Source organism: Gracilinanus agilis, chromosome 3 (assembly GCF_016433145.1).
Source record: "Gracilinanus agilis isolate LMUSP501 chromosome 3, AgileGrace, whole genome shotgun sequence".
NCBI lineage: Eukaryota > Metazoa > Chordata > Mammalia > Didelphimorphia > Didelphidae > Gracilinanus > Gracilinanus agilis.
This window is the reverse complement of record NC_058132.1, coordinates 464,410,438-464,435,737: the sequence shown is the minus strand read 5'-3', so window position 1 is coordinate 464,435,737 and position 25,300 is coordinate 464,410,438. Positions and strand designations below refer to the sequence as shown.

Sequence of the window (25,300 nt, the reverse complement as noted above, 5' to 3'; positions counted from 1 at the left end):
AAAAAAAAAAAAATATTTCACCACTCTCTGCCTCAGTTTCCTCATCTGTAAAAATGAGGATAATAATATCATGTACTTTCCAGAGTTCTTGTGAGGAAAAAATGAGATATTTCTAAAATACTTCAAAACCATAAAATGGTGTATAAATGCTATTAATTCTTTTTATCTTTGCATATGTATATATAGTTTTGTTTTTTTTAACCCTTACCTTCTGTCTTGGAGTCAATACTATATATTGGTTCCAAGGCAGAAAGTGGTAAGGGCTAACCAGTGAGGGTTAAGTGATTTGCCCAGGCTCACACAGCTAGGAAGTGTATCCGAGGCCAGAATTAAACCAGGACCTCTCATCTCCAGATCTGGTTCTCTATCTGCCGAGCTACCTCACTGCCTCTGGTTTTATAGGTAGAACTCAATATTTGCAGTATTCTACATTGTATTGATTTACTGTTTTTGTTCATTTAAAGCAGACTTGTATTTATCTGTACCTTCTTTCCTCTATTCCTCCAAACCTCCTTTAGCCATTTACCAGTTTATAACAAATATGGTAAAGTGAGCCAATATCATTCCAAATGACCCATTGAATGCATTTGTTATGAACTCTCATGAAATGATTTTTTTCAAAAACCCTTACCTTCCGTCTTGGAGTCAATACTGTGTATTGGCTCCAAGGCAGAAGAGTGGTAAGGGTAGGCAATGGGGGTCAAGTGACTTGCCCAGGGTCACACAGCTGGGAAGTATCTGAGGCCAATGAAATGATTTTTTAAAGATCTATTTAATCTTGATTGGAAATCTAGAAAATTGGTGACTAAACTTGCATTTGCCCCCAAAATAAGCTTGTCTCTCAATCTTCAGGGAATCTTAATGTCTTTAATCTTTCTATAGCTTCCTTTTCTGAGGCAACTGGAATCCATATGAGTCCCAGATTCTGTTATTCCCTCACTGCTACCCTCACCCAAGTCTTTACCACCAGATTCTTAGCTTATTTAATACCTAAATAAGATGCTCCCCCAAAAGATGCCAGGAATCTAATTATAGTTTACTTTAATGTATAATAGTAGTTAAAATTTTACAGTTGCTTTTGTAAAGAAAGATTCTTTTCTTCAGATCTATTGCCATAAAGCCAATAATCAAGAAAGAATTCTGGAAAATAATTTGTTTCATTTGTTTGAATGAGCCCCAGTTTTCCTAAAAAGTTCAAGTGGATTTCCTGATTCCTTCAAAGTTGCACCAATTTTCGGCATCATTTGTTTGGTAATGGAGATAATACAGAAGAACCCTATAAGAATAAGTAAAAGCCCAAAATGATCTGACATTTCTGAAAAATAGTAAGACTGGTCAAAAGATCTTTTTTTCTAAACTGCATTGGGGAGATGAAAAGAATAGGCCTGCTCTTTGGGGTGGATGGGATGATGAGAGAGGTGACACAGAGAGCCCTAGATTCAGATTAGGAAGAGTAGAACAGAAATGGTTAACAAGGAATTGAAACCCAAGCTGAATAGTAGGAAGATGGCAGAAGAGCACTTAGTTAAAAAGTTCATGTCCCATATCCCCACAAATTACATCCTAGAACACTGAAAGAACTGGATGTGATTGCTGAAACATGGTCTGTGAACCATGAGGAATTATGACAACCAAGAATGGAAAATGAGGAGCAGATGTTACCCCAGGTTTCAGACAAGAAGTAAGTGGATTCCTCAAACTATACAGTGGCAGAGTTAATGTTGATTACCAAAAATATTATGGAATGGTTATTAAGTGAGTCATTTGTATGAACCCTTGAGAAGGGAAACTTGTAATTCCTGATTTCTCCTAGTTGTTAATGCTTACTCCCCCTCCTTGAAATTACTTGGTATTTGTTTCACTTGCTCTTATCAGTGTATGTGTTGTCTTTCCCAGTGGAAAGTAAGCTTTTTTAGGGTAGGAAATGTTTCCTTTTTTCATAATAACACCCCCTATAATAGTGCCTGACCATAGTAGGTACTTAGAAATACTATCTAGCTTAAATTGAATTACTATGAAATAACATGACTATGTTAAGATGAAGCCACTCTAGGACATCCTTCCTTCCTTCTTCCCTCCCTTCCTTCCTTCCTTCCTTCCTTCCTTCCTTCCTTCCTTCCTTCCTTCCTTCCTTCCTTCCTTCCTTCCTTCCTTCGTGGGAATGGTGAAAAAAATCTAATGAAATTAAAATTTAGTAGGGCTAATTGTCTCTGTTTTATAGCGTAGTGATTCTCAAACTATGCTGCAAGGAACCCTGAAACACCCCAGTTGATTGCAATGTTTTTTTTCTGTATATGATGTTACCAGGAGTTTATTGTCCTAAAGAAATCATAAATCTGTACAGAACAAAACAAATCAAAAGTCTTTACTTTCATTGAAAAACAAAACAAAACTGTATGAATATAGGGTTTGGGTAATATAAGACTTTTTCCATATTAAAAAATAACAAAACAACTTTGTTCTGCCACAGGATAAACAAGTGGGTAGCGTGCTGTGATACACAAAAAAATTGATGGTTCCTGAATCTGTGATTTAATTTTTGTGATTAGGATTTTTTTTTTTTTGTGATTAGGATACATATCCCAGCCTAAGTTCAATAGAAGCTGAATCATTCATCCCCTGGATGCTAACCTGGTGATTAGCCCTTTTGAATAACTGGTCTTCAAGCCATTCACCAGGAATTGGTCATTGGGCTATTAACGGAATCTTTTTCAGCTGGGTTTGTGCTCAGACCACACATGACTCCTTCACCAGCTTTAAGAATGATTGCAGGGGCAGCTGGGTAGCTCAGTGGAGTGAGAGTCAGGCCTAGAGACAGGAGGTCCTAGGTTCAAACCCGGCCTCAGCCACTTCCCAGCTGTGTGACCTTGGGCAAGTCACTTGACCCCCATTGCCCACCCTTACCACTCTTCCACCTATGAGACAATACACCGAAGTACAAGGGTTTAAAAAAAAAAAAAAAAAAGAATGATTGCAGTGCCAAGAGAGAGAATGGAGAGTTGAGTGGAGGTATAAGCAGCTATATAGTTAGTTCCTAACTATAGAATACTATTTTAGTGGAATGAGTGATAATGGAGCTTTTCTTGTTGGGATAAGGAGAACATTTCTGTGACAGGGTAAGGAATTTTATGGTCATTGATGAACTTTTTTTTGAGGGATGGAAAAGAATTATTTCATAAATAAAATGGATGTGCTTTAGAGTTAATGTATTTATAGAATATTAGTTGTAGAATATATAGAATGGAAAATTTTCCATTATGCCACACTCTCTTTCATAATGGATGATAGAGACATTCAGACCCATTAAATTTTATCTCATCATTTTCCTTCCATCATTCCCACTTACTAAGATTTCTTTGGATGGTAATTCTTCCATCCAGTGAACGCAGGAACCTTATTAGCTTTGTGTCATCTGTAAGTTTGGTAAATACATCTTATAGAAATTTTCTAGTCTTACCTTCTTATTTCAAAGATGGATAAACTGTACCCTCAAGAAAGCCAGAAACAGACTCCATTCTTATTCATTTCTTTTCTTTTGTTGTTGTTCAGTTGTTTCAATTGCGTCTGACTCTTCATAACCCCATTTGGGTTTTTTTAGGCAGAGATACTGGAGTAGTTTACCATTTCCTTCTGCAGCTCATTTTACAGAGGAGGAAACCAAGAAAAGCAGGTTTAAGTGACTTTCAAAGAGTCACACAAATAGCCATATTTTAACTCAGGGAGACATAACTTCCTTACTTCAGGAGTGGCACTCTATCTGCTGTACCACATAACTGCCCCTCTGTTTTCACCAAATATTTAGCAACGAAATACCAGTGCCTTAAGAAATGAGACAGTGAAAATTATCTTTGATTAACAGACAAAAATCACATCTTAAAAGGAAACCTCAGAATGAGTAATTTGAGTTTCATCATTCTAGTTCTGTCCCTAATGCCATCTGTTATCTTAGGAAAGTCCCTTACCCTTAAATTTCCTCAACAATCAGTTGAAAATTACAATTCTGAGCAGAATTGCCAGGATAATGATGCATCTAACTCTCAGTTATTTAGAGCCAGGGCAGAGTCTGAGCTTAGAATGTTTTAGTGCAGAATCTAGTATTCCACATAGTTTTGGCACAACTATGGCATGTACAGAACTTTCAGTAGTGGAATAACTTTTCATTGTACTTGAAAGATTTTTTTGAGCTTATAAACATAACCACAGGAATGATAATCCATGACAGTAAGAAAATACTGCTGTTTGTGGTTGTAATCTCCTGGTTTCCTTTTATTTCAAGGTCTAACTAAAAACAAAATCCAACCAAACCCAACAACTACAATTCTGTCTCCTCCCTTATTTATGCCCAAATGACAGGACAAAGCAGGTCCAGGAAAAGTTGACACCCTTTGGTTTTACTTAGTTTCTTTGTTTTATAATTTGGATGGTTTTTATATTGCGAAGGTATGGGTTCAAGGAATTCTTTCAGAGGTTAGAAAGTAAAGGGGAAATTGACAAGGAAGCATAAAGTCAGGTCATAGAACCACCGAATATGAAAGAATAAGAAGATCATTAGGATAAATAGTGGATGGAGGACATCAAAGAGAGGAAAGAATGCATTGAGCTGAAAAAGGAAAGATGAAAGCTTCTCATTGGAAAGTGTAAAGAGGCAATATATTTATTAGCCACAGTGTCAAATATAGAGAGGAAGACTTTGAAAAAAAAGAGGGGACAGCAAGGTCTGTCCACAAATGAGAGTGGATTGGGAGCCAGGCCCAGAGATGAGAGGTTCTGGGTTCAAATTTGGTCTCAGATATTTCCTAGCTATGTGACTCTGGACAAGTCACTTAACCCCCATTGTCTACCCCTTACCATTCTTCTGCCTTGGAACCAAGACACTCTACTGATTCTGAGATGGAAGATAAGTATTTAAAAAAATAGAAATTTAATAATAGGTTTGACAGTAGTAATATTAATAATAGCATCATCATCATTATAGCTAACACTTCTATATTTATTACTGTGCTACCTAGCTGCCTCATGATACTTTTGAACAAATTTGGGGTAGAAGTGATTTTCTTACCCATTTACATATCTTGAAAGTTTACTCTTTTATTTATTAGAGAGATAAATGATACAGATAGTGGATTTTTGTTTTGTTTTTTCATTTAGGGAGAGATAGTGTACTTGGAAGCAAATTTCTCTTTATTTATCATTATTTGTTTGGGCAAGATCATATCTTCATAGTTAAAGTTGTCAGATTGGTATAGAAAAACAAGCTCCCAACTGTGTTTATTTGTTGGTTGATTATAAAAAAAGCATTTGATCCAGTCAAGCAAACAGCACCCAACTGGATATTTTTTATATATATAATTACACAATCATACAAAATTCCTTAAAAAGTATAACCATAGAGATAATTTTGCTCTACTCTTTTGATTATTAATTTCAAATGAGTCATAAAACATATGCCACTTGCCACCTTGTGGATGGTGTATACTAAAGGATCCAAATTATAGTGGGATCCCTTATTGATTATGAGGTTCTTAAGATGCTCCTGATGACAAATTGTGAAGATTGTGAAAATTGCATCAAGCCTCAGAACATTGGAGAGTTCCAAGCTTCTCAAAGCAAGACAGCATGATGTAGTGAGTAGGAAGATGGCCCCTGAGACCAACATTAGTTAGATGAATAAAAATATAAGCAAAAATGTAGTTTCTACCTTCAGGGAGCTTCTATTCTAATGAAGATTGTCAATGCATAGTTGTATTGTACAGACATTCTGGATAGTGAAGAATAACTGTTATAAGCTAAACCTACATTCTGAGGAAGGATCTGGACTGCCCATGCTTCACGCTCTGGACTTTTCCAAAAGGTTCCTCTATTATTATTAATATTAATATTATTAGAATACTGCTGTGTGGTAAGGAACTCGGCCATGGGGGAAGCGGGATGCAGGGCCAGAGAGAGGAGTCACGTGAAGCACGGTAGTGGCAGAAATGGCTTAATGTCACCAGAAAGATAGACTAAAGTCTTATTATATGGGAAGAAGGGATGACAGTATTGTAAAGGATAATAAGCTTGCAATAATTAGGAAAATAGATTAATGTGACAACCAATCCTGACTCCTAAAACTTGATGATGAAATGTGTCTTGTACGCCTTGGCAGAGAGGCAAAGGACTATAAGCACAGAATGAGACATATATTTTCAGAGCAGTATGTATATGTGTATACATATTTCACAAATTTGTTTTGCTTGAGTATATTTGTTACAAGGGAGAGCTTTTTGTGTGTCTGTCAAACATCCATGTTTTTTTATTAGAAATTTTTTATTTAATTAATTTAGAATATTTTTCCATGGTTACATGATTTATGTTCTTTCCCTTCTCCCACCCCTCTCCTGTAGCCAACAAGAAGTTCCATTGCATTTTACATGTGTCATTGATCAAGACCTATTTCCATATAAGGGTGATCACTTAGAGTCTGCATCCCTAATTGTATCCGCATCGACCCATGTGATCAAGCAGTTGTTTTTCTTCTATGTTTCTACTCCCACAGTACTTCCTCTGAATGTGGCTAGTTTTCTTTCTCATAAATCCCTCAGAATTGTCCTGGATTATTGCATTGCTGCTAGTAGAGGAAGTCCATTACATTCGATTGTGCCACAGTGTATCAGTCTCCGTGTACAATGTTCTTCTGGCTCTGCTCCTTTCACTCTGCATCAATTCCTGGAGGTCTTTCCAGTTCACATGGAATTCCTCCAGGTCATTATTCCTTTCAGCACAATAGTATTCCATCACCAACAGATGCCACAATTTGTTCAGCCTTTCCCCAATCAAAGGGCATTCTAAGGGAGAGCTTTTTGTTGGGAAAGTTGTGGAGGAGTATGAGGGATGGGACTGATAGTGATGCAAAAAAAGTGAAGAAAAGAAAATGTCAATAAAGTTTAAAATATGTGGAGAAGGGGGGGAGAGAGAGAGAGAGAGAGAGAGAGAGAGAGAGAGAGAGAACTTAAAGGAAACAAAACAAAAAGGAAATGCATATATATATTTATATAGATATATACATATATATGTGTGTGTGTGTGTGTGTGTGTGTGTTTGTGTGTCCATGGGGCAAGCTATATGCTGATGACTTTACAAACATTTCATTCAATACCAGGTTGAATTTAATATATGGAGGTTGGTGGGTACAAGCTTTATGTAGTTTTGAATTTTATATGCCAAATGGGGACTTGGAGGTTGTGAAACAAAGGCACAAGGATTTGGACAATGCATATCCTCCCCTTAGAATTTATGTAATTATCAAGAGAACTAAAGATGGACTTCCTGTTATGGATTTACAGAGGACTTATAAGAGTAGCCATCTATAACCCTGAAACAAATACCCACATTGATAAAATAAGAGCTCTGTCAAAATATTTATTTTTGCAATATTAAAATTTTATCATTAATAGAATTCAGGAGTAGGAAATTAAGTTATTTTAATTTATTTATTTTCAAACCCTTACCTTTGTCTTAGTATGAATTCTAAGACAGCAGAGCAATGAGGACTAGACACTGGAGGTTGTGACTTGCCCAGGGTCACACAGCTGGGAAGTGTTTGAGGTCACATTTGAACTCAGGTTCTCCCAACTCCAGGCTTTATGCTCTGTTCATTGTGCTACTAGGAAATTAACTTTTAAAAATGAACTATTTTGGAGGAATTTTCTTTGTGGTGCTTCAGTAAACAATAATTTTCATTGTTCTTTAAGATTTATAAAACAATTATATAATTGTTATTTTTATAACAACCTTATGCAGTAAGATATTATACTATGTTATGCTATACTATACCATGCTAGCTGTGTTATATTATGAGATGTTCAATTTCATTAGGTTATTTTATATATTTTTTATATTATATATGTATATACATATACATATACATATATATATATATATAATATTTTTCTTACAGATGAGGGAATTTAGACATATCTAGGCTAAGGTGACTTGTCCAGGATTAGGCAGTTAAGAAGTATCTGAAATAGGGATCAAATAGGGTTTCTCCTAACCACAAATATTTTTTACAATACCAGAGAGAGAATTTTTAAGTTATCAAAATATGGCAGTCACAACTACTTTAATTTAAGGTTAAAATGTTATATTTTAAAAGGAAAATGGCTTTATTTTAAATATTTAACAATTACCTTAGAAAATATGTATATTTATATTAAGTAGTCCAATTTCATATTCACTAGGAGAATTTTCATTATTCTATTTCCTACTTAGAAAGACCTCCTCCAGAGCTTTTGTTGCTCCCCTGGCATATCTCTTGAAACCTCTACCTGGCTCATCTCCAAGCCACAATGAACCTTGAACTTTGGGCGAAGACAAATTTTTGGAGTTGAGTGAAGGACTTTTCTTTGGTTTTATTTTTAAATGGAAATCTCAGTTGACCGTACTAGTTATTAGAATATAATTAGAAGAAATGATAAATAGAAATGAGTAAGATATACATGTTATACATATTATTTTTACATTTATATCTTTTCATCAAATGATGCCTTTTCTAATGTGGAGTAGTTAACTGGATATTTTATTTTATTTTATTTTTCACTTTAGAAAAGGTTTATTAGAAAAGTCCTACACTGGTCCATAATAAATTACATATATATGTTTATATATTTTTAAATCCCACACTGAACCAGTGTTTTGGTCAGCAGCTCATTAAAACTTGTCTGCATAAAATACCCTTGTTTCCCAAGTCATTTTTGTACAAAAGTTATAAAAAGCAATAAACTCAGTTTTTAGCATACTCCTTATGCTCTGATGCCTTGGCCTCTTTACCTGGCATAACCTCTTGGCTTTGGAAACCTCTTTTTCATGCAGGTCATTCAAAGACTAGGCCTCAGTTCTATTATCTGATTCTTAGATTTCTCCTTCTGTATTTTATCCTATGAAGATGTCAAAGCATCCTAATACTAAGTCACCATTTTACAAATCAGGAAACTGAGGTATCAAGATAGATGATGCACTGAAGTCTGTTGGGGAAGTAGCCCCACTCAGTTGAGTTGGGTATTCTAAATAGTGCATTGGATTTGAAATCAGGAAGACCTAGGTTTGAATGCTATTTCAGACACTTAATCAATCTGTGTAACCCCTGGGCAAATCATTTAATGTTTCTGGGCCTCAGTTTCCTTATTTGTAAAGTGAGGGAGTTGAGCTTATTGTCTTCTGAGGTTCCTTCTAACTCTGTATCTGTGCTTTTCTGTAGTTGAATGCAGTGGGCCAGGGTGCTGCTTTCTGTCACCTTTCTGGAGAAGTTAAAAGATCAGAAGTGCTGAATTAAGTGAGTAGGGGGCAGGAAAAAAGTTGCTTAGGGCTGGACTGATGTAAGCCCAGAGTCTGAAGTTGGGGAGTACCCCTAGTAGCAGACAGATTGGAACAGAGAAATCTTTTAATGCAAGTTCAGGTGTGTGAGCCTGAGTCTGGGGCTCTGTCTTAGGGTGAATTATGTGTAGATAGAAACCTCCTGGAAGGTGCTGGTGAGTGGGCCCTGAGGCTGGGGCAGCCTAGTCCAAAACCTCGCTGTAATAATATTTCTGGGCAGCAGGAGTGGTCCTCCAACCAGCAGCCCGGAATTCAATAAGCTCCAGGAGCAAGAGCTGGGACAGGGAGCTGAGCCCCTCCTGAAGCAGGAAGCCATCACACAGCAGACCAAACAGCTTGTCCATCCTCTGCCCATTCATTTTCTCCAGCTGCTCTCCAATTCGGTGCAGTTGCAACACCAGGCAGTCCACCTCCTCCTCCTTATGCAGGCTGTCCGGCTGTGCCAGTCGGAAAAGGCAGTCATAGACAGGGTTGACCAATACCATCATAGGCATGTTGTTCACCTGAGTGATGGTGTAGCAGATGCGTCCAGCTTCCTTGCTGAATACACAGTCTTTCAGGGATTGGTCCACAATCACATTGGCCACTTTCTCCCAATCCACAGCACCACGTTCTTTGAGGGCAGTCTTCGGTAATCTCTGGGTCTCAGCATCAAAGGACTGAATTTCATACTCTTCACGGCCTGGTTCACCCATGACTGCCCAGCCACCCCCAGCCGAGAGGCAGGGGAGAGCTGGCAGCACCCGCCGAGCTGAGACCGTCCCTATCTTCCCACCGCCCGCGGATGCTGGATCAGCGTGGACATGGTGCACTCCTGCGGTGGCGGCCGTTAGCCGCCGCAGCCAGCATTCAGCTTGACCCAGCGTCTCCGGTTAGGTCATTTCCAAACGTACCTGGGGAGCCCCATGGACCCAGCTTAACTGGATATTTTAACGTAACAAACAAATAAGAAAATTCCAAAAATTAAAATTTTAAAAAGAATATAATGAAAAGACTAGAACAATTTAATTTTTTTTCAAAGCTGATATCAAATCAGATATAAACCAGTTTTACTCACTGGCTTTTTGAATAAATGTCACACATTGGTACTTCCTCAATTTTCAATTTATCATGTTTATTAAGTGCATATTATGTTCAGACACTGTCCTAAGCATCCTTCTCTCCATCTGCCCTGTTCTTCAAATCTAGAAGTTCTTTCCTATTTCTCTTTGTTTAGCAATAACTATTTTTAAGGCAGCTAAATGAGATGGCATAATAGATAGTTGTATTGAAATCAGAAAGACCTGAGTTCACATCCAGCCTCCTATCACCCCAGGCGTCGACCTGGGCAAGTCACTCAATCTTTCAACCTCAATTTCTTCAGTTATAAAATAGTGCTGTTAATAATAGCATCTACCTCATAGGATTGTTGTGAAGACCAACTATAATAGAGGATAAAATGCTTTGCAAATTTTAAAACACTTTGTAAATGGTAATTATTATTACTTAAGATTCATCTAAATTATTCTTCAGATCATAATCTAATATTTTGAATCTTTTAAGAGGACCAGAACAGCCCAGAAAATCAGGCTAGTCAAGGACCTGAAAATCATCTAAAATGAGTGTCATTTTAAAATAATTAAGTTTACAGAAGAGAAAATTGAGAGATTAGAAAAGAAATCATAATTGTCTTCTGATATTTGAAGGGCTGCCTTATAAAATGGAATAATCTTCTATTTATTCCAGAGAATAGGATTTGGATGAGTGGATTTAAGTTACAACAAAGCAGATTTGGCCATAAGAAGAACTTCCTGATCATTAGAGCTATCTAACAATAGAATAATGAACTTGCCCCCTGGAAATGTATAAGCAGAATTTGGATGACTTTTTAGAAAGAATTATTTCTTTGGGTAGGTAGCTAAATTAGATGATGCCTAAAGAATCTTCTGACTCATTTTTCTGATTCTCTTCTTGAAGATCAATTTTGCTTTCAGTATATTATTTCAGTAGGATATTGATCTTTATCCTTCCTTTAAACAGTTAATATAATACTTTCTTTCCTCTCTTATAGTGTATAAACCATAGTTATATCTCATCTTATGAAATTTTCTACTTTTCTTGCTTCATCTAGATTGTAAAGACCTTGAAAACAGGGATCACCTCTTTAAATCTTTTTATTTCCCAGAGTAATCTCACATGGGTAGTGCCTTGCACAAAGTTTGCACTCAGTAAATACTTAGATATGTTTATTTTTTACCTACAAAGTGATTACAGTGCATCGATAATTAAGTGCCAAGTACTATACTCATTGCAGAAAAATGTTTAGGGCAGAGGTTTTTTACCTGGGATCTGTGAACTTGATAACTTTAATTCACTTGCTTTCCTCTCCAATTTTTATGTGTTATATTTTTATGTATCTAAAAAACATTTTTCTGAGTTGGGGTCCATAGGCTTCAATTCATCACTTTGCCCATGACACAAAAATAGTTCAGGAACTACTGGTTTTAAAGGCTCCATTAGGGGCAGCTAGGTGGCTCAGTGGATAGAGGGCCAAGCCTGGAGATGGGAGCTCCTGGGTTTAAATTTGGCCTCAGACTTCCTAGCTGTGTGACCCTGGGCAAGACACTTCACCCTTAAAGGGCTTAGTCTTTACCATTCTTCTGCCTTAGAACTAATTCTTAGTATGGATTCTATGACAGAAGGTAAGGGTTTTTTTAAAAAAAAAATTAAATACTTGAAAAGCTGGATGCTTGAAAGCCATATACTTTGGCACATAACCTATGTTATTCTTATGTTAATTATTTTGTTCTTTTTTTATGAGGCATTTTCAACAGCATTAAAACAACTTGGCAATAAAAAGAAAATCTGTATATAATTTATTAAAGACATTGAATTTCCTATCTTCATATTACCATGTTCCCGTGTGCTTGCCTCCATCTATATTACTTGACACTTAAAGATTCCATGTTTTTTTTGTTTTTTTGTTTTTTTTTAAAGCCCTTATTGGTTCCAAGGCAGAAGAGTGGTAAGGGTAAGAGCTAGGCAATGGGGGTTAAGTGACTTGCCCAGGGTCACACAGTTGGGAAATGTCTGAGGTCAGATTTGAACCTAGGACCTCCTGTCTCTAGGCCTGGCTCTCAATCCCTTGAGCCACCCAGTTGTCCCTCATGTGTTGTTTTTTTTTTAAAACCTGTATCTTCTGTCTAAAAGTCTATACAAGAATCGGCAGAAAAGCAGTAAGGGCTAGACTTTTGGGGTTAAATGACTTGCTCTTGGTCACACAGCTTGGAACTGTCTGAGACCAGATTTGAGCCCAGGACCTCCTGTAGGGGCCTCATTCTCCATCTACTGAGTGACCCAGTAGCTGCCAGACCACTCCCATCCTCCCACCCTCATCCCCCACGCCCACACACATTATGAGAGTTAGTTACTTTCCAGGATGATGGTTATGTGCACTGTACTAGAAGCACTGCTATTCATAAGGCTCTTGGGTTCAGAGTCTTCAGCAAAGTCTAGTGGAAAATGGCGGCCAAGATGATGGTAGTGGCTTGGCTTGCTTGGCATGTATTGTTTTTTGTTCCTTCATCAGGATTCTTTTGCTAGTTCAGCTAAGCTGCCTTGCCTTCCCTGTGAGGGGCAAGTTACTTAGAAAATGTTGGATGTGAGGGTTGGATTGAAAGCAGAATTGATGGGCAGAGTGGGGCTGGGGAATTGGACCACTCTCTGGTTTTTGTGCTTATCTTCCTATTAGTGGCAGGTCTGGTGGATTGAGGGGACATTGTGACTCCCAAGCTTCTTGGGTTCAGGATGTTGGACTGTCCTCATTCTGATGGACAAAGTTGGTTTATCTGGACCTATGATGTCTTTTCTTCAGGTTACCTTATTCTGTCAGATTCATAAATACTTTTCCATTTTATAATAATCCTATATGAATTGATAACTCCCACTATTCTGGGCTCTGTTGGTGACAAATGAAAGAAAGTATCCTTGACTTTAAGAACTTAATGTCTATTTTGGAAACTAAGATGTAAGTAAATGAAAAGTTTTCTAGTGGTGGACAATGAGTTCTTAGAAGAAAAATATTAATCTTAAATCATTTTGGTGGATGAAATATAGTATTTTCTGAGTCAAGGGCTCCCCCTCACTCCCCCTCTTTATTATTGCTTAAAATTCTTTCCAAATTTCTTTATATTCCACATACTTAAATTGACTATGGTTTTTAAAGCTCTTACTATGTTCCATATAAGGAATACAGACACAAAACAGTCTCTTCCCTCAAGGAACCTGTTTTCTATTTGGGGGATGTGGAGAGGGAATATGTAAACAGATAAGTAAATATAAAATATATACAAAGTTATTTGGTGTCAGAGAGAGCATGTACAATTGGGGGAATTAGGAAAGACTCGTTGAAGATGATAGGCGTTATGTCTTGAAGGGAACAAGAGATTACAAGAAGGCTGAGGTGAAGAGGGTGGGATTTTCAAGCACTGGGGATAAACCTGTCCAGAGGCACAAAGTGGGAGACAGGAATTACATTTTTGTATTCTGTTAATTAAAATATCAACATTTATTCAACCATTTCCTTATTGTTGTAAATTTCTGTTTGTTATTTGTAGTAATTATTATTGCGTTTGCATTTTCAGAGGTTTTGCTGCTGAGGGCAGCCAAGTGGCTCTATGGATTGAGAGCCTGGTTTAGAGATGAGAGGTCCCTGGTTCAAATCCAACCTCAGATACTTCCTAGCTGTGTTGACCTTCGGCATGTCACTTGACCCCCACTGCCTAGCTCTTACCACTTTTCTGCCTTGGCACACATTTTTTAAACAGTATTGATTCTCAGGCAAAAGATAAGGGTTTTAAATAATAATGATGATGATGATGATGATAATAATAATAATAACTCACATTAATAATATTTGTGGCAGAATTATTTTATTTTTTAAACCCTTCTTAGAATTCATACTTATTATTAGTACATTATTATATTAGTATACTTAGTTTTGGTATATTAGTATATTATTAGTATACTGGTATTAATACATCAGTATTATTAGTATTAGTATATTAGCATTAGTATATTAGTATTGTTACTATATCAGTATTATTCACATTAGTATTATTAGCTTATTAGTGTTAGTATATTAGTATTATTACTATATATCAATACTACGATATTAGTGCTACTAATATATATAGTATTATTACTATATCAGACAGAATATAAGGGTTTAAAATAATAATGATGATGATAATAAAATAACTTACATTAATAATATTTGTGGCAGAATTATTTTATTTTTTTAAACCCTTAGAATTCATACTTATTATTAGTACATTATTATACTAGTGTATTTAGTATTAGTATTATTAGTATAGTATTAGTATATTAGTATTATTACTATATTAGTATTATTGGTATGTTGGTATTAGTACATCAGTATTATTAGTATTATTATATTATTATTACTATATCAGTATTATTCATATTAGTATATTAGTATTATTAGCTTATTAGTGTTAGTATATTAGAATTATTACTGTATCAGTACTATTAATATTAATTATTAATTATATACTAATTAATAATTAATATTAATACTACTATATATTATTACTATATCAGATAGTAGGTAAGGGTTTAAAATAATAATGATGATGATTATAATAATAACTCACATTAATAATATTATTTGTGGTAGAATTATTTTATTTTTTAACCCTTCTTAGAATTCACACTCATTATTAGTACTATTAGCTTATTAGTGTTAGTATATTAGTGTTATTATGATATTATTATTTGTATTAGTATATTAGTTTTATTTATTAGTATTAGTGTGTTAGTATTATTAGTATATTAGTAATATTAGTATATTAATTCCAAGGCAGAAGAGCAATAAGTGCTAGGCTCCTGGGGTTAATTGACTTGCCTAAGATCCCATAGACTAGTAGCTGATTGAGGTCACATTTGAACCCAGGACCCCCATCGCTAAGCCTGGCTCTCCATAGCTACCCTCACAGGTTATTTTTTAAAGCATAGCTCCTCTATTGCTTCTCTCAGTAGTTGGCACTATTTATTTATGTCTAGTTTGAAATCTCTCTACCCAAAAGGAATGTTTATGATTGCCTTCATAATAAACCTGAGGTTACAGATTTTAGGAAACCATTTGTTTTTCTTACTCTTAATTTTACCAAAATTGGCTTTAATGTGAAGTAAAAAATCCCTATTAGACACCAGTAGCAGGATGGCAAAATACATAAAGCCTTCTCGACTTGGTGCATTTAGAATTTAAAGTATAATTTCCCCTTTTTAAAAAAAAATTATCAAAAGGAAGACTCACAAGCCATTTGGGGTTTAAAAAGACAATTTAAGCTTTGAAGTCTTTGGAGCTTTTCTCTCCGAGGTCAGAAGTTCTCGGTGATGTAACATAGAGTACAAACTAAGTCTTCAGTCATCAAGGTTAAAGTTGACAGTGCTTGTATGAACTTGTCAATCATGTGGCAGCAAGCAAAAACAAGCCAGCTGTTGTGAGAGAGGCATGGCTTTGAAAATCCTCTGGGTTACAGTCAATGAGATACAGAGGCTGCCACAGAATCTGTTCTGCATGGTCCTGAAACTCACTGCCGTGCTTGCAAGCAAGCTGCAAGCCTACCGTAGCCGGTAGACAGAGGTGAGGAGCAGGTAAGAGATTCCTGGGTTTGCCTTTTAGAGGATTGGATCTCCAAATGGGAAACGAGGTTTAATCATCACTCAGGATTGCTTTGCTGTTTTGCCATCGTAACTAATACTTCTTTTGTTCTCCTGTCTTTTTAAGTAGAGGCTGCTTGTCAGTTGTAACCCTCAAAAAACTACTGCAGCACAGAACAGTGGATATGATGTGGGGGTGATTTGCAACCATGTTCCTTGTTTATTGTTCTGCCTGAGGTTTCTCAACATGAAAAATGATGCAAGTGAAAGTGTTGACCCTGGCTAGAAGATTGTGTGTGCGTGTGCGTGTGCGTGTGTGTGTGTGTGTGTGTGTGTGTGTGTGTGTGTGTGTGTGTGTGTGTGCCAACCATTTTTAGCACCTTTTGTTTTCACAGTTGGCAAAATGCACATTGGAACCAGGAGGCAGTGCCTTTTTTTCAACTGTTTTCTGGGCTGAAATCTATAGTGCTTTTAACCTCACTTATGTGACTAGTAGCTCTGGTATTTTTCAGCATTGCACAGTGTGAAATAGATTTCTGCAGTGCTGGCTTCCCTGCAGACTAGTCTCCCCCTCAGACTGGGTAAAGAACACCAGCATCAGCTGAAGACCTTTTTTTTTTCCCCTTTCTTTTCTTTTCCTTTTCTTTTTTAAATAATAGCAGTAAGAAACAGGCATTTTGACTCTTGGAGCCCTGACTGTGAATATTGAAAGACTGGTGAGTCAGCAGCTATATTAGAATGAAAAATTATTTAAATGAAAGGTGTGCATGAAAATTAATTTTAAAAAAATGTTGTTGATATGCATTCATAGCTATGTACAGGCAGACTTTTTCTTTTTAACAAAAATGATCATGGGAAAATCAAATCACTATAATTCTTATTTCCTCCTCATTTTGTATAGTAGCTGTTGGGTTCTCCTTGGTTTCCTTCTGTGTGAAAATCTGCCTAATGACAGTTTGGGGTCATTTAATTTTTTTAAAAATACACGTTAAATTTTGCCTTTTATGTTCTGATGAAAGAAACATTTCAAGTCCTTATTTTGGGTAGATTTCCAAATGAATGAAATTTCTTTGCCCACTGTGTTAAACAGTACTTCCTTTTTTATTTGTACAATGGATACCATGTCTAAAATAGTCAGGATTTGCTGCAGATGTAAATTAACTGTTTAGGTATGTATGTAACTGGCTTGTTTCTATGAGTAGGAGTCCATGCTTGCTGCTTGTGCTGGCTGAAAGATGAAAGAGAAAAAGAATGGATTGCAAAATTGTACTGTTAGCATTCTAATTGAATATTATGCTTAAGATTTATGAAATAATTGGATGCAAATACTCTGAATGTATTTCATTGGAAACAAAATAAAGATTTAGGATGGATTTATTTTTATGGTGACAATAATTCTTTCCCCTTCAAAATAGGTCAGGTTGGTAAATTTTTGTAGCTTCCTAGATTGCTGTGAAATGAGTTCTGCAGATACATAGATAGGAAAAGGGAAGGGGGAAAATATATATATATTCATAAATATATATACATATACATATATATATGTAGTGATACAGCTTGAAAGAATAGCTCTATTTATCTCATAAAATGAAAGAATTTGTTCAGAGGCACTCATCATTTGTAGAAGCATGAAAATAGGGCACAGAAAAAGCTGGTCTAATGAAAGATGCTAACAATAACCATATATCACGCACCGGCATTAACAGCTGTAGGTTACATAAGGTTTATGTAGCCCAGTTGGGGTGACACTCTATCATATTAAATACATGCCAGCTGTAGGGATCCTTGTTGATTGACTGCTCAGACAACATCTGCCTTTTGGATTTTAGTAGTTTTAATACTTAATGGATATTTCATATGGCTTTTGGAAAGCACCTACTTTCCAATTTTTCTCTAACCCTTCTCCATATCATACAAAGGATTATTAGTAAAGGGCTGGGGGGAGGGGAAACACATATGAAAAAGAATGGACAGTAGAAGATTTGTCTTCGTTTTTTGATTTTTTTTTTCTTTGACTCACCCCAACCCCCAACCTTTGGACATTTTATGATTATTACCATGCTGCCTTTAGCATGGCTGAATAGCCCCTACCACTTCTGCTGTTTGCAGCCTTGGATTATTACCAAAGTACTTTAATTATTTAGTTTCACAAGTTATTTTCTAGAAACAAGTCAGAGGAGTAGATTAGTGTTATCTTGTAAAAGTTATCTTGATCCAAATTCTAACATTTTCAAATCAAAAAATACTTTTGGAAAGATGTTTGTAGAGAGAGACAAAGAAGTTGAAATGCATTTACCATTATCGAGTCATCTTGAAACATTATTACATGTATGTTATTAGTTTGCCTCTCATTTGTTTAGTTTTTAATTTTTCTATCTCATTGATGACCAGTTTTCTGTCCAAGTTTTTTTTTTGTTTGTTTCTTTGTTTTATTTTGTTCCATGGCAATACCATTTACAGGTTCCAGATTCAAAACTAACTCCTGATATGATGATGAAGTTTACCATGAAATCCAGTTTTCAAAATGTTACAAATTATATAAAAATTAATTTAGAAAGTGCCAGAAAATATTCTCAAAATACTCTCTGGGTACTAAGTATGATCTTACATTAATTTAATGTAAATATGGGTTTACCTAGTGGGTTTTATTGCAAAATTTCTGAGAGTCATTTGAGAGAGAACAGTTGTGTTCTTTTTTTCCCCCAAAAAATATATACCTCAAACTTAATAATGGTGCATTTAGGAGTACCTCAACTCATCTTTTTTAGGCTTTTAGGATTTTATAGTTCATATGCAATCCTTATAATAATAAAAGTTATAATGGCTACAATTTATAGATTTTCAAAGCACTTCACATATGTTCATCCTTTTAATCTTCACTTACACCTCTGGGAGTTGGTTGCTATTATTATCTCCATTTTACAGATGAGGAAATTGAGGCAGACATGATTTAAGTGATTTGCCTGTGGTTGCACAGCTAACAAGTATATGAGCCTAGGTTTGAACTTAGGTCTATACCTGACTCCTGAGTCTTTTATTTATTGCATCATGAAGCTGCCATTTAAAAGTGAAATACATGTGCCATATCATTTGTTCCTAATGTACAAGAAAGAGGCAGCTTACCTTGTGGATGGAGAACTAGTCAGCCCTGTTGACCTTGGTTTCCTCATCTGTAAAATGATCTGAAGGAGGAAATGGCAAATCAACTCACTATCCCAAGAAAACCCCAAATGGGGTCGCCAAGAGTCAAATGTCTCTGAAAAATGACTATAACAACTTCTGACTCTTTCTTACTAAGTGGATTGAACAATAACTGTCCTTAATGTGGGATTATATTTATCCAACATTTCAGCTTTTGTCCTATTTTTTAAAAACAATGTATGATCCTGAAACCTCTCAAACATCAGATATTTTCACATAAAACCCCCACTTTCCTATAAAAATATTTGTTTTACTGAACTTATATCAGGCTACTTTAATTTTTTTTTTTTCAAAACAAGTATTTTTAGAATGTGCTTGTCGCTACTGGATTTTAGGATTTTTTTTTTTAGGATGTTTTTCCTTCAGTTGCTAATCAGATCTGATAAAGTCTTTGGGTTGAGTCATTTGGCTGAGTTTAGTGTGCTTTAGTGGAAAGAGTATACAAACTGGCATTAGAATCATGGAGACAAGCAATAACTGCTCAGAAAAAAACCTGAGAAGATCTAAATGATCTAAAGAAGGGTGAAATAATCAGAACCAGGAGAACACTGTGTACAGCGACAGGAATCTTGTACAATGAACAAACAACCAGGAATAACTTTGCTATTTTCAGCAATACACTGATCCAAAACCATCCCAAAGGACTTATGATAAAAAATTCTATCTGCTTCCAGAAAAAGAACTGATAGCTGATTCCAGACCAAAGGGAAAAAAATTCACTTTATTTCTTATTTGAGTTTCTTTCCTTAAAAAGATTAATATGGGAAAATGTTTTATAAGGTTGTACATGTAAATTCTATATGAGATTACTTACTACCTCAATGGGTAGAGAGGGAGAGAAAGGATTTGAGACTCAATATTTTGGGGGAAATGTTAGAAACTGCTGTTATATGAATTCGGGAAAAATAAAATTAATTTTTAAAAATAAGGAATCAGCTAGACCCGGATTCAAGTCCAAACTCTTAACATACTGCCTCTGTGACTGACAGTCACTTTGAAAACTTCATACAACCATGAAATCACAGTTCTAGACCAAAAAAACCTATAGTACTTACCTTCTTTTTGTTGGTTTGCCATGAAGATAAAATGAGATGGTGTATTTTGTGACAAGTGCTTTGTAAGCTTAAGAATAGTAAGTCAAATCCATCAACAAGCATTTATTAATGTTAACACTTTACTTATTAAAACTAACAGTTTATCATCATTAGCACTTCTTATGTGCCAGAGATGGGGCTAAATGGCGAAGAATAGAAATACAAGAGTACCTGGAAATATAAAGACAATTTCCTTTTTACTTGGAGGGAACTTATAAGGAAGAGACAACATACATGTATATTTGAATATTCAAAGCACATAAGAAGAAGAAAGCATTAGCCGCCAAGAAGAGCAGGAAGGGTCACATTCAGAAGATAGTATTTGAGCTAAGTCTTAAGGAAACCAGAAATATTAATGCCAGTAGTTAATATTATTATTATTATGAAAGAGGTACTGATGGTTTCATCTCAGTATTTGATATTTGTAAGGTTTGGATCATTGTAGGCCATCCTTGTAGAGAAAAATTGTGCCAAAATAGCCAGAAAAATTTTTTTGTTTTATCCCAGAAGAAATAATTTTTATATTAAATGACTTTTATATTTTAAATATAGAAATATGCTGGTTTATATGTTTAATAATTAAATAAAATCGATCACCACATAAATATATAAATAATTTGTAAATGCTTATAAGTTTTAGTGTTGTATTATATGACATATAATATAAACACAAATTAATGGAAAACAGTAAAATATATTTTAAAAATAAAGATATTTCAAAAATATTCATAGATATGCAAAAATATTTTATAGATTAAAATACAGTAGAATTCTGTATGTTTATGTTTAGAAATGTGTGGATATATTTTGAATATATCAATATAGTTTTACATATTTATGTATTCCTGTATATAAATATATTATGCACATACACATGTAGGAAACCTCCTTTGTAAAATGGAGGAGGAGTTTGCTAGATGATGTCATAGAAGTCTCCTGGTTGTTCTAACTGGGACCCCAGATGTTTTCCCTATTGCTACATTGGAATAAATGTCCTTTCAACTTTTAGCCTATTGCGTAGAAATTTGGAAAACCCTCTTCCCCTCCCCCCCAGATTTTAGGCTGGAAACTAATGTTTAGTTTGTAATTCTTGTGACTTTACCCAGCATAGTAATAGTACTTAAATATCTACATAAATATGCTTATATTCTATGCTTAAGTGCTTACTATAGGCATTTAATAAATGCTTATTGATTGACCACCAGAAGGCTCTTAGTTCAAATACTGCTTATTAATTCTATTAAAATATATTATTATGAGCTTTTCATTATGAGCCACAACTCTACTTGTTTTTCTTCTTCCCATACACTCAGCACTAATTTCATCTCATAAATAGAACAATCAGTCATTATATAATATGATTAAAAAAAAGAGAAGAATGTAAGAAAAAAATATGACTGAAAGTGATGTGAAGACAGGAAAGTCATGAGAGATGATATGAAATAAGATCGTGGGGCTAAAATGAATTGCAAACTTAATGTGAATCAGCCATGCTACCTGACAACAAGAAGAGCTCACTCTTCCTTAGATTGCATTAAAAGGAACTGTGTCAGAACCAGAAATAGGCTAGTTCATGGCACTCTAATCCCATCCCATCTAGAGAATTGTTCTTTAAGGACTAAAAAAAATCCCCCCCTTCTACTAGAAACCTTCTCCAGCCTCTCTTAATCCCAATGACATCCTCACTTAATTATTTCCTATTTAGCCTGTATTTAGCCTGCTTCGTAGATTCATTGGCTTGTTGTGTCTCCCATTGCATATAAGCGCCTTGATGACAGGAGTGATCTTTTTCTGTCTCCAGCACTCAGCACATAGTAGGTGCTTAATAAATAGGTGCTAGTTGATTGATGGAGTTCTGGGTGCTCCATTTTAGGAAGGACATTTACAAGCTACTTTCTTATCCAACCAGGGTCATAAAGGAATTCAGGAAGCATGCTATTCACTGAGAATGATGGAAGGAACTGAACCTATTAAGCCTGGAGAAGAGAAGTTTGGGCTTTTTTGAGGGAGGGAGGAATGCAGAATAGTTAACCTAAAATGTTTGAAGGTTTTTTTGTGTAAGAACTAGACCTATTCTCTTTAGACACAGAAGAGAGAACGAAGAACAGTGACTATAACTTGTAGAGGCAAGCGTCTTTTCAATATAAGAACTGACTTTCTAACAGCTAGGTTTATTCCAAAATATATAGTTGCTACTGTTACTAATAACTTTTAAGGTGTTCTTAAACCTTTATGCATAAAACCTTAAAGTAATATATCTGGGACAAAGAATATGTACATTTTGTTAATTTACTGTGCATAGTCCAAATTGCTTTCTAGAATGGCTAAACCAATTCATACCTCCACGATATCCTTGTTTTCCTCCAACCCCTCCAGCATTTTTCTTCTTGGGCTGTCTTATAGATGTAAGGTAGAATCTCAAAGTCTCTTTAATTTATATTTCTCTTATTATTAGTGGATTCTTCATACAATCGTTAATAGCATGGATTGCTTCTTTTGGAAACTGCCTATTGGAAACTGTCCTTTGCCCATTTAGCTATTGGAAATTGCTCTTAGTCTTAGAAATTTTAATTTGCTCCTCATATATGTTAGAAATGAGGCTTTTATCAGAGATATGTGTGACAAAGATGTGTTCCCCAGTTACCTGTTTCCCTTCAGATTTTTACTGTATTAGATTTACTTATACAAAAACTTTTAAAATTTTACATAATCAAACTTGTCTAGCTATCTTTTTCTCTTACATCAGAATCTAAAGCTCTTCTCTATCTAACCAGCATTTGAAACAGATAGCCCTTCTATATTTTTACATCCTCTGACCTCCAGCCACTGTAAAGGGTCTTCATTACTTCTATGGGTCAAGAGACCTCTTTCTAGGGCTCCCATAACCACTATTTGGGTTGCCAACATAAAATCCATATAAAATAGAAGGCATTATCTGAAAGAATCCCTTGTGGTTTTCTCTTGTGCTTGAAGAATTCCCAGTTAATAACTTTTTTTCTTCTTCCCCCTCTTCCTTCAATTTTTTTCTTTTTTCTTTTTTTTTTTTAGGGGAAACAGGAGACTTAAGTTTTTTCTGTAAGTATGAGGCATAAGAATAGATTCAGAGGTCTTCAGAGAAAGAGAAACTTAACTATTTTGTACCTTCCCTACTGTAAATATGATTTATGTTCACAGTTATTTATATGTTGTCTCCTTCTCCCCCAGAATACAAACTCCTTGAAGTCAGGGATTATATTTTCCTGTATTTATATCTTCAATGTGTGGCTGATACTTAGTGGACATTCAATAAATTTTCTTAATTTATTGATAAAAATGCACATCATGCATTTTCATGAGATAGTCATAAAAATAATAAGAATTTTTTTAAAAAGCAATATTTAAAAAGGGAAGAATTTAGATAATTAACTCATGTAGAAGACATACATTTATCAAAATGCTGGATTAAAAAATATTTCTATGGTAAATTTGAGGAAGGACCTCCATCCCAGAAAGTAACACAGGCTAGAAACAAAACTAAGATTGTTTTTTTAATTTAAATTAAATTATATGCACTGATATTGGGTTATTATAAATTGGGATATTTTGAGATGCATATCTTTTTTCTTGATGTTAAATTAGACAGAAAATCCTTGTTTCCCCAAAAGCATACATAAGAAATAAGAAAGTAGATCTGATCTAGTGACACATTATTCTTATTTAATCCTTCCACACCACTGACATAAGGAGTTTCAACTTCCAAATCTCAGTTGCTTTAGTTAATTTATTCTTGTTGTGAAAAAGACATAATTTAATCCTAAATTTATAAAGGTATTGGTAGGTAGAAGTGCCATTTTTAGAAGACTGATTAAAATAGGATTGTTATATAAGTCTAATAATACTTCTGACTCATTTTGCTCTGTTCATCATAGTGGTGATTGCCATTTTAATTCATCCGATTTTAACACATTCTGATGATGTGTTCTGGAACAGAATCCTCTTAGCTGTATTCCCCACGATCTCCTACAAAGAACTTTGTATTCTTGAGTATTGTTGGTGTTCATAATACTGTCTAGTTCTCTCTCCACTTTTCAATTTACCATCAGTAGTAGTTGGTTGATATTAATCACCTTAAGACCAGAATCAAAAGAGGAGATTCTTGGCCACTAGATTTTTGATGAATCACAAAATGTAGGCACCTGGTCATAGTCCTAAATTCTTACACATTTAAATAATCTTTAACACCTAAATTTTTTTAAAGGTTGGCATTAATGACCTTTCAATTTGTCATGAGTGTTTTATAAAAATTATTCAAAGGAAAACTTTTTTTTTTAAACCCTTGTACTTTGGTGTATTGTCTCATAGGTGGAAGATTGGTAAGGGTGGGCAATGGGGGTCAAGTGACTTGCCCAGGGTCACACAGCTGGGAAGTGGCTGAGGCCAGGTTTGAACCTAGGACCTCCTGTCTCTAGGCCTGACTCTCACTCCACTGAGCTACCCAGCTGCCCCAGGAAAACTTTTTTTAAAAAATTCTTAACCTTCTTTCTTAGTATCATTCTTAAGACAGAAAAGTGGCAAGGGCTAGATAGTCAGGGTTAAGTAACTTACCCAGGATCACACAGCTAGGGAAGTGTCAGAGGCCAGATTTGAACCCAGGACCCCTCATCTCTGGACCTGGAGCTCTATCTACTGTGCTATTTTAGCTGCCTATAAAAGGCAAACTTTTAAAGCAGAAATATTAAGTTCTAACCAGCAGGCTGCAGAACTCTAGAATGCAGTCAGAACCAGATTAAACTGTAATTGGGAAATGTTTAACAAAATAAATAAAAAACAGTGCAACACCCTTAATGCTCATTTGTGGATCTCTAAGTCAATAGGTAGCCCTGTTTATATTTGAGTTTGACAACACTGTCTTATAATGATAATGGAAAGAACTCTAGCTCAAGTTGAAGGACTAAGTTTTAATTCCACCTCCAGTGCTTATTGCTTGGGTAACCTTGGGCAATTCCCCTAAC

At 35.3% G+C, this 25,300-nt stretch overlaps 2 protein-coding genes across 2 annotated transcripts in view; one reads left to right on the top strand and one right to left on the bottom strand.

Moving 5' to 3' along the window:
* SHROOM2 (shroom family member 2) overlaps positions 1 to 25,300 on the top strand; it is a 258,104-nt gene that overhangs the window by 193,174 nt on the left and 39,630 nt on the right. The window lies entirely within an intron of this gene.
* LOC123242556 (MIF4G domain-containing protein-like) lies at positions 9,534 to 10,340 on the bottom strand. Its single transcript, XM_044670385.1, has one exon. The coding sequence runs from the start codon at positions 10,044 to 10,046 to the stop codon at positions 9,534 to 9,536; it is 513 nt and encodes a 170-aa protein (XP_044526320.1). The 5' UTR covers positions 10,047 to 10,340.

Excerpts from the sequence above, each read along its gene's own strand:
- LOC123242556 (XM_044670385.1), bottom strand. The coding sequence starts at position 10,046 with ATGGGTGAACCAGGCCGTGAAGAGTATGAAATTCAGTCCTTTGATGCT.